Source organism: Phascolarctos cinereus, unplaced genomic scaffold, assembly GCF_003287225.1.
Source record: "Phascolarctos cinereus isolate Bilbo 61053 unplaced genomic scaffold, phaCin_HiC Scaffold_4;HRSCAF=312, whole genome shotgun sequence".
Taxonomy (NCBI): Eukaryota; Metazoa; Chordata; class Mammalia; order Diprotodontia; family Phascolarctidae; genus Phascolarctos; species Phascolarctos cinereus.
Genome location: NW_027555847.1, coordinates 134,230,946 through 134,244,920, shown reverse-complemented (window position 1 = coordinate 134,244,920; position 13,975 = coordinate 134,230,946). Strand labels below are relative to the sequence as shown.

The window sequence follows — 13,975 nt, the reverse complement described above, 5'->3', positions numbered from 1 at the left end:
CAGGTAGCTGAAGTCAGAGTCATTGCAGTGACCATTCTTGGCTCCTGAGAACAGATGATGAACCAAACTTTCTCCTGTCAGTGGATATGTGAGGGACTATAGGGACAGAATGTTGCACACCCAGTTGCTTTAGCAGTCAGTTTTGCAGAACTTTTTCTTTGTTACAACAGAATGTTTGATAATTGGGAGTGGGGGGAGCAGCAGCACATGAGTGAAGGGCTGGAAAGGCACATACTGAGAAATAAATGCTGTAACAAACAAAAGTCACCAGTAAAACATTTTAAAAGAGATTAAGTTGTGCATCTATACTTTTAATGAAATGAATGAGAATTGCACGTGTGCAGTGAAACATTCCTTTGGTACTGATGGTCAACGAGACAGAATACGGACGATGCGGCTGCCTGGTCCATTTCATACTTGTGTTGGGTCCTTTTTCCCTGACCTACTTCTGAGTTGCCATGGGCCTTTGGGCAAGTTCTTTAACCTCTGTGTCCTGTTTTCTGTGGAAGAATAATGTATCTCCTATTTAAGCTTACGTTGCTCTGTCAGTGAACTCCTCAGAGCTAAGACCTGCAAACTTTAGATTCAGTATCATTCTCTCCTATGGGCTTTTTGCTTTATGTTGACAGCATGTAGCCCAGGAACTCCAGGACCTGCTGCAATGGCTGATGGGAGTTCCTGCTGGTCTAAAAATGAATCGAGCTTTGGACCAGGTGTTGGGTCGCTTCTTTCTCTACCACATTCACCTTTGGATTAGTAAGTACAGCTTTTCCTTGTTTTCTGTGCTCTGCTATCAAATGATGCCCCAGTGGGAAATGAGAAGGCCCTAGTAGCATTGGCAGGAAAGAGTGGTATGAAGTAATTTATTAAGTGCCTGCTTTGTGCCTAGAAATATTCTCGGTGTTGGGGAGAAACAAAAAAAGTGAGATGTTCCCTGCTCTCAAGAAAGTAGTGGGAGGTAGTTGGTTTACAGATGTGGTCTCCACATAAACTATGGGGAGGAGAGAGTCAGGTCTTATTCCACAGTAACTAGAGGGGCACAAGTGACTAAAAGATGGTTTGAAGCCATTTGTTAGATGTCATGGACTTTGTGTTTATACTTTGGCGAGTATGAGAGAGATAAAGAAATACTCGGGCCAGGTGGGTAACAGGTAGAGAACCGGTTCCGTTTATTGATCTGAGGGCTAGGGTTTTTATACCTCATTCGTGGGAACAGAACCCAGAGTAGCAAAGATGAAGTATCAGCAATTATTTTTCTCATGGGAACAGTAACTAGGGGGAGTTCCCCCCCGAACCATCTCCTCCCTTCCCCGTTATCTTCAAGTGTCCTTCTGTTCTCAAGAGAGACGTAGTAAGGCGGGTTGGAGAGCCTGTGTTCTGACTTAGGCAGCCCTCAGACCAAGGACAGGCAATAGGTAAAACCCGGCCTGGCCTAAATCCTCAGACTTGTCAGACCAAGCCCTCTACAGTTAGATAGGGACAGAAGCCTAGTTTCCTAGTGTGTGACTTGTGTGCTTTGGGTGATTCCAACTTTTAAAGCTGCTCCAAGAGAAACATCCAACTGAAATCATTCTGACGGACCTTCTGATAAGGGAAATTATTCTTTTCTTCTAGGTTATATCCACTTGTTGTCCCCATTCATTGAAATGATCCTGTGGTATGTAGGTCTTTCAGCATGCCTGGGTCTCACGGTGGTGTTGTCCATACTTTCAGACATCATTGCACTCCTCACTTTCCACATCTACTGCTTTTATGTCTATGGAGCCAGGTGGGTACAATTGGCATAATTATTCCCCCAAGGAGCTGAGCATAGACCTCTGACCATGCCCACAGGTTCACAGCAGAGCAAGTTAAGCTCATTTCACACCATCTCTTTCAAATCTCCTTATTAGTTAAAACTTTCCACAGAGAAGTGTAGACGAGGAAGACCAAAATCTTAAGCAGATAGTGCAGGGTGTGATCTGGAAAACCCTACTCCACAGAGCTATCCAGTACACTCAGAGTCAGCTTGGTGTGGTGGAAGGAGCACTGGACATGGAATAAAAGTTTGAGTCTGAGCTCTGGAGAGTTAGAACTGGAGGAGACAATAAAGGCCAGCCAGTGACTTCATTTTTCAGCTGAGAAACCGAGATTCAGAGAGGTGAAATACCTGCTAGTCTTCCATCACAGCTGGAATCTGAATCTGGTGTTCCTACTCCAAATTCAGTGGTCTTTGCATCATACCCACTTATTAGTGGTGGGACCTCGGACAAATTACTTAAACCCTCTGGGCCACTGCTTACTCAGTTAGTTTAAAATGGGGATAATAATACTTCCACAGTCTGCCCTATAGGAAGAGCACTTTGTAAAATGTAAAGGAAATGTGAACTTAGTATCATGACTTAGTATACTAAAAGTTTCTGGGGACTAGAGTAGGACAGTTAATGGGTGGGAGGAGTAATTTGTTCCTGTGAAAATAATCTTCAAGAGTGAACATATCATAATGGACGGAGGCTGGGTGACCTTGAGCAAAATCACTTAACCTCTCATTGCCCTAGATTCTTCTCTGAAGTGCTAAGTTGAACAGCAGCTGCCAATCAGAATTGTTAGAAAGAGATTCCTCACACTAGAACTCCCTACATTAATAAAATCACATCTTTGTACAAAAAAAACCAAAAAAGAAAAAAAATATAACCTAGCTTTTCTGAGTAACTAATGAAAAATATCTTTTTTTTGGGGGGGGGAACTAGGCAATGGGGTTAAGTGACTTGCCCAGGGTCACACAGCTAGTAAAAGTGTTATGTGTCTGAGGCTGGATTTGAACTCAGGTCCTCCTGAATTTAGAGCCGGTGCTCTATCCACTGTGCCACCTAGCTGCCCCTCTAATGAAAAATATCCACTCACCTAATCATCCTACTAAGCATCTTAGGTCACCTCTGATAAATACTTTTGTTGTAGAATCCCCAGTTTTTCTCATCTCCTAGGACTCATGAGTCCTAGATGATTATTACTTGAATCATTCCTTTTTTCTGTAGATTGTATTGTCTGAAGATCTATGGCTTGTCTTCTCTCTGGCGCCTCTTCCGAGGAAAGAAATGGAATGTCCTGAGGCAGCGGGTGGATTCCTGTTCCTATGATTTGGATCAGGTATTAGCAGAAAATATGCAATTCTTATACTCCAGTGTTTGGAAATGAATACAATGTAGGCTGCTTTCATCTGCAGTTTCTAGCATTTGGTGTGCAACCTAAAATCCATCTTCTGCTCAGATTGCTGTACAGGCCAGTCCTTTGAATTACCCATTGTTCAAGACTAAAATAGAGGTGCTTCCCACTCCTTTCACCATACTTCTTGCACTAGAAGAGCCTGAGCTCATGGAAAGGGTCTTGTTTTCCCTGCTCTTCATGATATATATCATTATTTATGCTTCGGATAAAGACTTAAATAGTAAAATAAAAGCAAACTTGCAAGAACCAGAGCCTTCTATCAGGCTGCCTGCAGTTTTCTGCACCCCTGTATAGTTTTCTAACCACAATATTGGCCATTTAGCAGCGTAGTCTTCTTTGAACATCCCCCCTGCCTGATTTGTCCTGGTCTCTGCCTTTAACCTAGTAATTCCAAGCAGGTCAGTCCGGTGTTTGGGTTTTTTCCTCACCTTCTAACGTTATTAGGCCATCCTGCTTATTTCCTGTGGTACAGTTTCAGAATAAACCACAATGGTTAAGGCCAAGAGCCAGTATCCAGTTTTTTAGGGTAGTAGAAACCTTAAATAAGCATAGTCATGAAGGTATTGAGTCATAACTGGACTCTACTCTTTCCTACATTAATAATTAACAAATGGCCATGGGTGGAAAGCACAGTCCTGGAAAAAAGATTTATTTATCATGATTTAAAATGTGCCTACAAGGGAGAACTGGTTTATACAAGAAGGCTGCTTGTCCATGCATCTAAGATAGAACAAAATAACATTGTGTATTCTGTATATGTTTGGGAGAAGGGGAAGAGAGGACAGGGATGGATGGGATCCAAGAGTTAACCAAGCAGTTTCAGTGGCATCTCATAGAATCATAGAATATTATTGATTATCTAGTCCAACCCTTCATTTTGCAGACAAAGAAACTGAGGTCCGGACTGGTGATGTTCCGTGCCTAAGATCACATAGCTAGTTAGTGGTAAAGCCTAACCTGACACTTTTAATCCAGTGGGCTTTCCAATACATTTTGCTTTGAGGGTAATCAGTTTTCATCTACTGTGAATTATTAAATGGATGAGAATCCAGAATAGAAAGCTCCTGGTAATGTTTATTCCTCTTTTTCCTGTGGAATAGTTTTCTGTTTATGCATGATATTCAAGTACCACTGGTGAAGTCACTGCATGATCTTGGGCAAGTCAATTTCATTTTCCCTTTTCTGCTTTGTTGTGTCTTCATCATGGCCAGTAGTACTGAAGTAATTCTCAGGATTGGGGACAGCTTATTTTTTGAAGCTATTATTCAGTTATGAGGAGTACATATTGTTGACCTTCACTTCTCTCTGGTTCTCATAGCATTCTTTCCCTAGATTACTCCTGATTCCTTTTTGCCCCTTGGGGCACCTTTCCTTCGAACCCCTTTCCTACCACCCTATTCTTGTTCATTGCATTTTGTGACAATAGGATGAACCAAAGAAGGTATATCACAGACAAAGTCTAATGAACAGAGATACAGGAGCAGGAGAACTTCCAGGAAGAGAGGCCAAGGGAATGAAAAGGGATCAAGAGTGGAGGACAGCAACATACCTTATTCATAACTGAGTAACATTTTTTAAAGTAAAATGCCCCCTAAAAGCACTTTGCATTTCCAAGTTATCCTACTTCTAGGAAGCAGCTTTACATTTTCCACCTCCTTTACCCCTTCTCTTCATCTAGAACCTGCTTGTGGGCTCAATTAGCTTGTAGAGACACCAAGGCCCTGGGGAGTTGTGTCCTCTCCACAAGGCCCCACTGTGCCCCTTTACCACAAAATGACATTAGTCTTTCTTACTTAGGGTATGGGGAAGGTGTTTTGGTTCCAGACGCCACCAGGAAGAAGTTTAGACCTCTTGACTTTTGTCTTTTTGAGCTTTTGTCAAGTGCTCAGGAATCTAGGGGTCTTAGCAACTGAACGTTATAATCTAACTTAATTGGAACTGCTAACTAAAGCTTACTCTAGACCAAATTGTGGGGAAGGAGTATATGATGACACCTTATTGCTCTTGATGTGCTTTAACCTTAAATCAGAATTTGATTGTTGGCATCCTTGAATGATAATATATTCTCTCCTCCCTATGCTGGGAGAGATTTACTGGAAAGCTAGGACCTAGGAATCCTATTAAGGAACAGTCAAGGGGCAGCTAGGTGGTGCAGTGGATAGAGCCTTGGATTCAGGAGGACCTGAATTCAAATTCGGCCTCAGATATTTGACACTTACCAGCTGTGTGACCCTGGGCAAGTCACTTAACCCCAATTGTCTAAGCAAAAAACCAAACAAACAAAAAGGAACAATCAGCCTCTTCCTGGAAACACTTCTAACCCCTGACATACCTGTTTAGAAAGTAGAGTTAGGTTCTAAAGCCATCTTGCACAAAAAAGTAGATTGTGGCCAGTAAGACCTATTGAGAAAAGCTTTAATTACAATTACTTTGACCATGGTATTTTCACCTAGAAGTTCTCAAGGGACCAGGATTGGGTCTTTTTCTTATTAACTGTTCAAATTCTGACCACTTAAGGATATTGGGTTCTTACCATCTGGACAGTCTAGCATTTGAAATGTGTTTTTGTTTTATCTTGACAATATCTGTAAAGCACTGAACACACTGTCTGGCACATAGGAGGTGCTTAATAAATGCTTATTTTAGCATCTCTCTTCCCTTCCCTTGATGATAAATATTTCCTTTACTTTGCAAGAAGAAAATTGGCCCCTCTAGTTTTATATCAGTCTTTGCCATTCTCTTGGCTGTAAGTGATCAAACGTTATAGTATCAGTAATTAAATTGTGATACAGTTAAAATACAACACACTGAACTGGGCCAGGCAGCTTTATTAGAAGGAAGCTTTCAGAGACAGTGAATTGTTTATTGAATTTTCTTGTGAAAACCAAACCATTAAGATTAGCTGAAGTTCTTTTTAGTTATAAGATGAGTTCAGAGCAAAAAGAAGGGACCCAAAGTTTCTCCAGTTTTAGGAGAAGGATACTTTCAAGTATAGGTCCTTCTGCCTCCAGTTAACTTTCAATATGTGAATGTATGTTTTGTCCTACAGCTATTTATTGGGACTTTGCTTTTTACCATCCTGTTATTCCTTCTGCCCACCACAGCCCTCTACTATTTGGTCTTTACTCTGGTAAGTGGACAACCCCAGTGTCTGATTCTATTGATCTACTATATGAGTGACATCTGAAAATCATCCACAATCTGGTTTGGTTTTTTTTTTGCTCCATTTCAGTTTAATATGCTGTACTCCCTGCTAGGACCACAGGTGAAAGAGACAAAAGTACATACTGCCAAGTTCTGTCTTCTCTAGGGAATACTTAAAAGTCTCTCAACTAAAACCTGGTCCATTGTCTTTCCCCTGGATTCTATTTAATTTTCCCATACAGAATTGCTAAGATAATCACTTGTCTGCTTTGATCCTTGGCCATCTGGCAGATGGTCAGCATCCACCATGCCTTTTTTGATGCCAAAAACCTTAGTATTGAGCTTGAGACAGAAAGCAGTAGGCATTCTTCTGGTTCATGATTCCCTCATTAGCTGATAGGTGCTCTTTAAAGCAATTAGTAGGGAAACAAAGCATAGATAATGTTAGCCTTTTTAGGATTCCCTTTTTTTCTTTCTTTCCTTTTTTTTTTTTTTGCATATGAAGACAAGAAAATGTACAGAGTATGTACTAGGCCATCTGTAGTGACTAAAAAAGTCCTGGAAGCAGTGAAACCAATGGTAGAAGGAAGTGTCTAGCAGAGACTTTAAGGCAGGACGCAGTCAGCAAGCAAACGGCTTGTTGTGCTACCTTCTGTCTTTCAGGATAGGAATTTTCCACCCTTGATTTAGTAAATTTCTGCTGGGGCCTCAGTGGTCCCTGAGGGGCTTGGAATAGTGCTTACCTTTGCATACCTCAGTTAATCCTTAGAACGGATTTAGCTACTACTGGACTTAAGAAGTCACATCTGTCTTTGAAAGATCAGCCAGCAGGTTGATCTCTACTCCTCTTCAGACAAAGTTTCCATATTAGGTGGTAGTAGTTGTTCTGAAATGACTTATTGGCAAGGATCATAACTGTGTCGTGTGCCAGACAAAACTATTCAAGAAACTGTGTTATATAATTTCTCCTTGCCAACTTTGACTTACCTGGTTGCCTTCCTTTTTCAGGGAATGTTGTAGAATGCTAAGAAACTTCTAATTTCAACTAGAAAATCTGGCTCTGTTTTTGACTCCTTGACACCTGGGTTTCAGAATTAAAATAGACAATATGCTCTGAGTCTGAGTTCAATGAGAATAACATCTGTAAAGTGTTTTGCAATCCTTAGAGAGCCGTATAAATGCTAGCTATTTTTAGTAGTCTTCACAGACTCCAACAATGTACTTTTCTGACTTCCTAGATCAGAAAGGTACAGTCCCCCCTGGGGTTTTAGCTGTGTAGGCAAAGCAGAGAGCCTTTTTCCCATGATGGCAGCAAGGGTGTCCAGAGTTGGGTTGGATTGGGCAGTGCTGGCAGGGAAAATACCTGCTTGTCTCTCCTGGAGGCCCTTTCACAGTGCTGCTTTTCTTATTCTAGCTTCGTCTGTTGGTGGTGATCGTGCAAGGGCTGATCCATTTTCTAGTGGACCTTATAGACTCCCTCCCCCTCTATTCTATTGGTCTTCGGCTGTGCAGGTCCTACAGACTTGCAGGTAAGTGCTGTGTCTGGGTACTGGTTTTGCTGTGCTAGCAAAAGAATTCAATAAGTATTAAGTGCTTACTGCATCTAGTACTGTGTGATGTCTGCTATTATTCCACTTATTCCAAAGTGATTCCTTAATTGGCTGAATGCTGTCAGACTCTGTGCTCCAAAGTGAGCCTGGACTTGGATAATAAATTAGCTGTATTTCATTTTACCAGTTAAACCAAAGAAATGTACTAGTTGGTCAAGGTAGCTTCTGAGGTTCCTTCCAAATCTGAGTCTGCAAAATCAAGTTAGGAATATCTGGCAAAAAATTAAAGTAAAGCTGTAATAGGTGTTATAAAGTAGTTGCAGGGGAAAAAATTTTTTTAAAAAACCTGTTTAGGTTTAGGCTGGGCAGACTTGTTTATATAAGGAACAGATTGTAATCGCTTCCCATTTTAATGAACCTCTTGGTTCATAAAAACCAACTTCTTCACACCTGTCCTGGCCCAGAGCAGAAATGTTCGTTGTGTTTTTGTAATATCTCTCACTTACTACCCATTTGCTTTGATCTAGAGTTTCTAGTGCAAGTTTAATTAAAATATGAGTGAAAGTTACTTCCTGTACCATGACCAGCACAGTTCCTAGACCAGAAAGGTGAGAGGGCAGGTCAGCTGAGTGACTTCCTAAGTCTGAGCTCAACCCTTTTTAGTTTATCCATTAGCAGAATCACTCTTGTCTTGGCATTGAAGCTCTTCAAAAACTCTGTTGACCAAAAAAACCCAAAAAACAAACAAACAAACAAAAAAAACCTCTGACAGTTACTTTCCAGATCATCTTGAAGGGAAAACATTAGCATGATTTAGTTTAAAACTAACTAAAGTAACGGTTTGGTGTACAGATCGATCACGAATTCTGGCCAGATTGGACTTCCTTCATAACGCCCTCTCACTCCTCCCTTCACACACAGAATTGAGTGCCACCATTCAGCTTGACGCTAGGAAAAACAAGCACCTGCAGCCCCAACAGTTTTATTGCAAAACAGATGAGATAATAACATGCCAAAATGCTAGCATTTTTAGCTTTGGGGAAGTGTTAAGAAGAAAAGGAAAGGACTTAAAGCTAGGGTGGATGATCTGGAGCTTCTTTCAGCTCTGAAGTATGTGAGTCTGCAGCATTCCTTTAACGTAAGGGTTAGGCAGAGGCCTTCAGTATAACTGACCCACTAAGATCTAGACCCGCATCCCCAGGACATTCACATGAGTGATCAGAACTGGTTCAAGACCCCCACAACAAGCCTGGCTTATACCTAAGTGACCACACCCCAGGCATCATGGGATTCCTTCTGGCCTAGAATTCACTGGCCCAATTTTTGCCTAAGTGTCATTCATCCTTTCTTGCCTGGCATGTGGCCCTTATTTATGGTGGGTCAGACTCTACACAAAAAAGACATTTATACTTAGGTCTTCATATTCAAGTTGGATCTTGGATTAGCCTGTATTATATATAAATTTATCTGCCTGATTTACCTGTTTAGGTGATCAATAGAAACTGTGAATTGGAATAAACTTTAGAGGTCATCTTATCTAGCCTCCTACTTGGTGTATAATGGGATCAAAAGAGAGTACTGGTGTTGGTATCAGAAGACCTGAATTTGAATCTCTGCATTACCCCTTACTGTGGAATAATAGACAAGTCATCTAACTTTCCCACACCTCAGTTTTGTCATCTATAAAATGGGGACAGTAACACTTGCATTACCTTCCTTATAGTATTGTAAGGAAAATTCCAGGTGAAGAAACTCCCTCTTCCAATGCAAATCAACAGTATTAGACAGTTGCCTAAAGCACCGAGAGGTTGAGTGACTTACCCTGAATCATTTAGCCAAGATGTATCAGGGGAAGGACTTCAGTTTTTGAGGCCAGCTCTCTATCCACTGAGTATGTCAGCAAATTTGGAAAACTCAACAGTGACCACTGGATTGGAGAAGATTAGTTTATGTCCGAATCCTAAAGAAGAGCAATGCCAAAGAATTGCACTCATTTGACACACCAACAGGGTTATACTTAAGATTCTGCAAGGTAGGCTTCAGCAATATGTGAACTGAGAACTACCAGAAGAGCAGGCTGCTGTTTGAAGAGGCAGAGGAACTAGAGACCAAATTGCCAGCATTCACTGGATTATGGAGAAATCAAGGGAGTTCTAGAAAAACATATATATACTTCTGCTTCATTGACTACACCAAAGCCTTTGTGTGGATTATAGTAAAATGTGGTAAATCCTCAAAGATACAGAAGGACCAGATCATCTTACTTGTCTCCTAGGGAACCTGTATGCAGGTCAAGAAGCAACAGTTAGAACTGAAAATGGAACATGGATTGGTTTAAGATTGGAAAAGGAGTATGACAAGGCTGTATCTTGTCACCTCATTTATTTAACTTATATGGAAATTACATCATGCAGAATGCCAGGCTGGATGGATTACAAGTCTTATTTAAAATTTTAATTTAAAAATTTCTAAAAAATTAAGGTTGCTGGGAGAAATATCAACAACCTCAGAAATGCATATGATTCCACTGATGGTAGAAGGTGAAGAGGAATTAAGAAGCCTCTTAGTAAGAGTGAAAGAAGAGAGCATAAAAGCTGGCTTGAAGCTTAACATCAAAAAAAAAACCCCTAAGATCTTAGCAACTGGTCCCATCATTTCCTAGCAAATAGAGGAAGAAGAAATGGAAACAATGTCAGATTTTATATTCTTAGGTTCAAAGTCATGAAATTAAAAGAAGCTTGCTCCTTGGAAGGACAGCATACTAAAGTAGAGACATCACCTTGCCAGCAAAGGTCTAAGCTATGGTTTTTCCCATAGCAGTGTCTGGCTGTGAGAGTCAGACCACAAGGAAAGCTGAATGCCACAGAATCAACACTTTTGAATTGTGGTGCTAGAGAAGACTTTTGAGAGTCCATTGGACAGCAAGGAGATCAAATCAATCAATACTTAAAGAAATGAATTCGGGCTATTCAGTGGAAGGTCAGATACTGAAGCTGAAGCTGAAATACTTTAGCCACATAATGAGAAGACAGGACTCATTGGAAAAGACCCCGCTGTTGGGAAAGACTGAAGGCAAAAGGAATAGGAGACTGTCAAGGATGAGATGGATAGAGAGTGTCAAGGAATAAAAAAACATGAACTTGGACAGACTTTGAGAGATAGTGAAGGATAGAAGGACCTGGTGTGCTATGGTTCATGGGATCACAAAGACAGGATTAAATGACTGAAGAACAATTCTCCCCACCAGGTCATACTACCTCTAGGGAAGATATAACACACTTATTATATAATATATAATATAATAGTATATTATAACTATACAATAGCTATACATTATAATATATCAATATAATATAATGTAATAATATATTGTAACTATACAATAGCTATACACTAACTATGTAATAATATAATTCAGCTTAAGCTATAAAAGCTTAAGAAAAATCTAATGCTATGCAAGGACCAAGAGAAAACATGGGGGATGATTAGGAAAATCCTCAAAGAATGAGTTGCTTTGGAATTGGGCCTTAAAGGATGAGAGAAGTTTTATCAGGCCGTGATGAAGAGAGCATTCAAAAAATAAAGACATAGAGGCGGTAATTTGTGAGTAGTCCAGTTGGTCTGGGACAAAGGACAGACATATGGTGGAGAAGAGTGTGGAAGGTAGGTTGAACTAGATTGGAGTGAGGAGTCAAGTTTCATTAAGTTGAATTGATTTGGTAGTCAATAGAGACAAAAACCTTATCACCACACTGACAGCCCAGCTGTGAAAAGTAATCACCTTTCCCCTCCCTGTTAGAAATCTCACCTTTGTTTCAGAAAAGTTTTGTGAGGTTTTTTTGATAGTCAGCCCTCCCCTATTCTCCACTCTCAAAAAATGAGAATTTTTTAAAAAGGCATAATTCAGAAAAGAGAGAGGATGAAAGTTGTATGTAGTTCCCAGATAGGCTTCTAGGTCCTGGAACTGAGTTTCTAAGAGAGAAAATTTCTTTTTCTGTCTGTGAAATTTCTTCCTCCACCTCCTCATCCCCTTTGTTTACAAGCAGAATGGGGTGACAGATATTTTTAGTCTTTTTACACATACAGTCAGGTGATTTCAGTTTGTGTTGACTCACCCGCTAGTGTTTGTCCCTTAGGTACAGTAAGACTAGGCCGAAGTGAGCCAAGAACAGCAGTTTCTCCTTCATTCAACACACATCTTTTCTTTGGTTTTCAGCTGGTGTAAAGTTCAGAGTCCTGGAGCAGGAAGCAGGCAGACCCCTTCGACTGTTGATGCAGGTAACACCAGGCCAAATCATGCTTGCTTTCAGCCAGTGGCTATGACCAGGGCTAACATAAAGATCCCAGCTACATTAGCTACATTTCCAAAAATGTGGACCCCCTAGTAATTTTACCTTCCCTGATGGCTTTTCTGAGTTTTATGGACAAGGTAGAAGAGAATAGAAGGCCATTTTGTTCTACTTCAGTTTTCTCAGAAATGTCCATTTGTCATTCATGTGCCTATTCTCATAATGGGAGGGGGGATAAATTGGGCTCACCTGCAACATTGCTGGCATAGCTTTGGTTTTGCTTCTTTCTCTAAGAAGATTCAACTGCTGACAGGGTCGTTTTCCCTCTCTAGAAAGTAGCACCTATCCGATACAGTTAACAAACTTGCGATACAGTTAACAAACTGTATGGAAATAGAGTAGAACCTGTGAGATCTTAGAGCCCTTCAAAATTATAATTCATAGTCTAGGGATTTTCTGGTTCACTGGCCAATTAAATCTTTCCCTTAACAAAGTTACCTCAACTTTCTTGTTAAAAATATATTTTAAAACCACACACCAGCTATTCTTTAAGCTTATTCAGCAAGCCTATTGAAAATATTCTCAGCCCTAAACCAAGAGTGTGAACATATTGTGCATAGCTGAGTTATGAAAGGACCTGTGGGAATGTGATCTTTTGGAGTTTAGAGCCCCACCTGCCATCAGCTTCCAGCAGATTAATTTTAGACAGTGACCCATTTAGAGCTGAGAGAAGGAAGTAGGAAAATTTGCTTTTCTGTAGAAGAGGATCCATTAGTACCAGGTCACGAAAGCCCACCATTTGTTTATTTAGTTCAGGAAGCTGATCCTTGTGCTTTTAAAAGTGTGCTTCAATATAAAACAGCCTGCAGCAAGACCACATTATTCAGCTTTGTCTAAAATGCATGTTCCCTTTGGTTTGTTCTCAGCAATTTTCCTCCAAACGACTTGCCCTACTGGTTGTAGTGTCTTAAATAAAACTGGTTTCTATTTAGAGGAGGAGGAGGAGGAGTATTCTGGATCATAATTAGGAACAAGAATAATGACTGCACATAAAGCCTTTTATAAATGTGCCTGCTTTTTAACAACTCTGGTTTGGTCCTTTTACCTCAGAGCAGTCCGTTTGGGAAATGCTTTGTTCTTATTTAACAATATTGAGTCACTGTAGTAACTCAAGTGAAGTTTCAGACAAGTTGGAACTGTTAATGGGTTTTTACAGGCCCAGCTTTGCCTTGCAACAACAAACATCAGAGCTTCATACTTCAGTATGTAAAGCTCATTCTCTATGAAGGAACATAGGAAAGATGACTAATAAATCTTTCAGTAGGAGTGGCTTGTCACTAACAATACTTTCTCATTGGAAGTTACAAAACATGGACTAAGCAAGATTTTTTTTGTCTTACCTATTTTCTCCCTGGTAAGTTAAATGAAGGTTTATACTCTGCTGTCCAGTAAGTCCATCTAAAGAAGTTTGATAACCTGTAGAAATAGAATGAAAAGAGCCCAGTGTTAGGGACCAGAAGCCATTGGGTACAGGTGTCAACTCTGCTATTTACTATGTGACCTTGAGCAAGGCCTAGACTAGACAATCTCTAAGGCCCCTTCCAGCTCTTTTACTCTGTGATCCTATACAGGAGGAAAAGTTTAGAAATAGCAAGCTAATAGTATAAAGATAAAGTTTCCTTTCCTTGAAACCAATTCATAACATGATCCATATTAGTCCACTGATACATTTCTGAAATACCATTTCCAATAAATAGGAATACTACCTAAGTCGGGTTCATCTTGGAA

The 13,975-nt window shown here is 40.3% G+C and overlaps 1 protein-coding gene across 5 annotated transcripts in view; it reads left to right on the top strand.

The window, feature by feature from the left end:
* Positions 1 to 13,975, top strand: part of PIGQ (phosphatidylinositol glycan anchor biosynthesis class Q) — a 67,377-nt gene that overhangs the window by 42,152 nt on the left and 11,250 nt on the right. For 4 of the 5 annotated variants that reach the window (XM_021006721.2, XM_021006720.2, XM_021006718.2 and 1 more), the window contains 6 exons: positions 630 to 756; positions 1,615 to 1,768; positions 3,015 to 3,126; positions 6,254 to 6,334; positions 7,763 to 7,877; positions 12,115 to 12,176. In XM_021006721.2, the coding sequence (XP_020862380.1) occupies positions 630 to 756; positions 1,615 to 1,768; positions 3,015 to 3,126; positions 6,254 to 6,334; positions 7,763 to 7,877; positions 12,115 to 12,176 (651 nt within the window). The remainder of the gene's footprint in view (positions 1 to 629; positions 757 to 1,614; positions 1,769 to 3,014; positions 3,127 to 6,253; positions 6,335 to 7,762; positions 7,878 to 12,114; positions 12,177 to 13,975) is intronic. The other variant, XM_021006719.2, reaches the window with a different exon arrangement.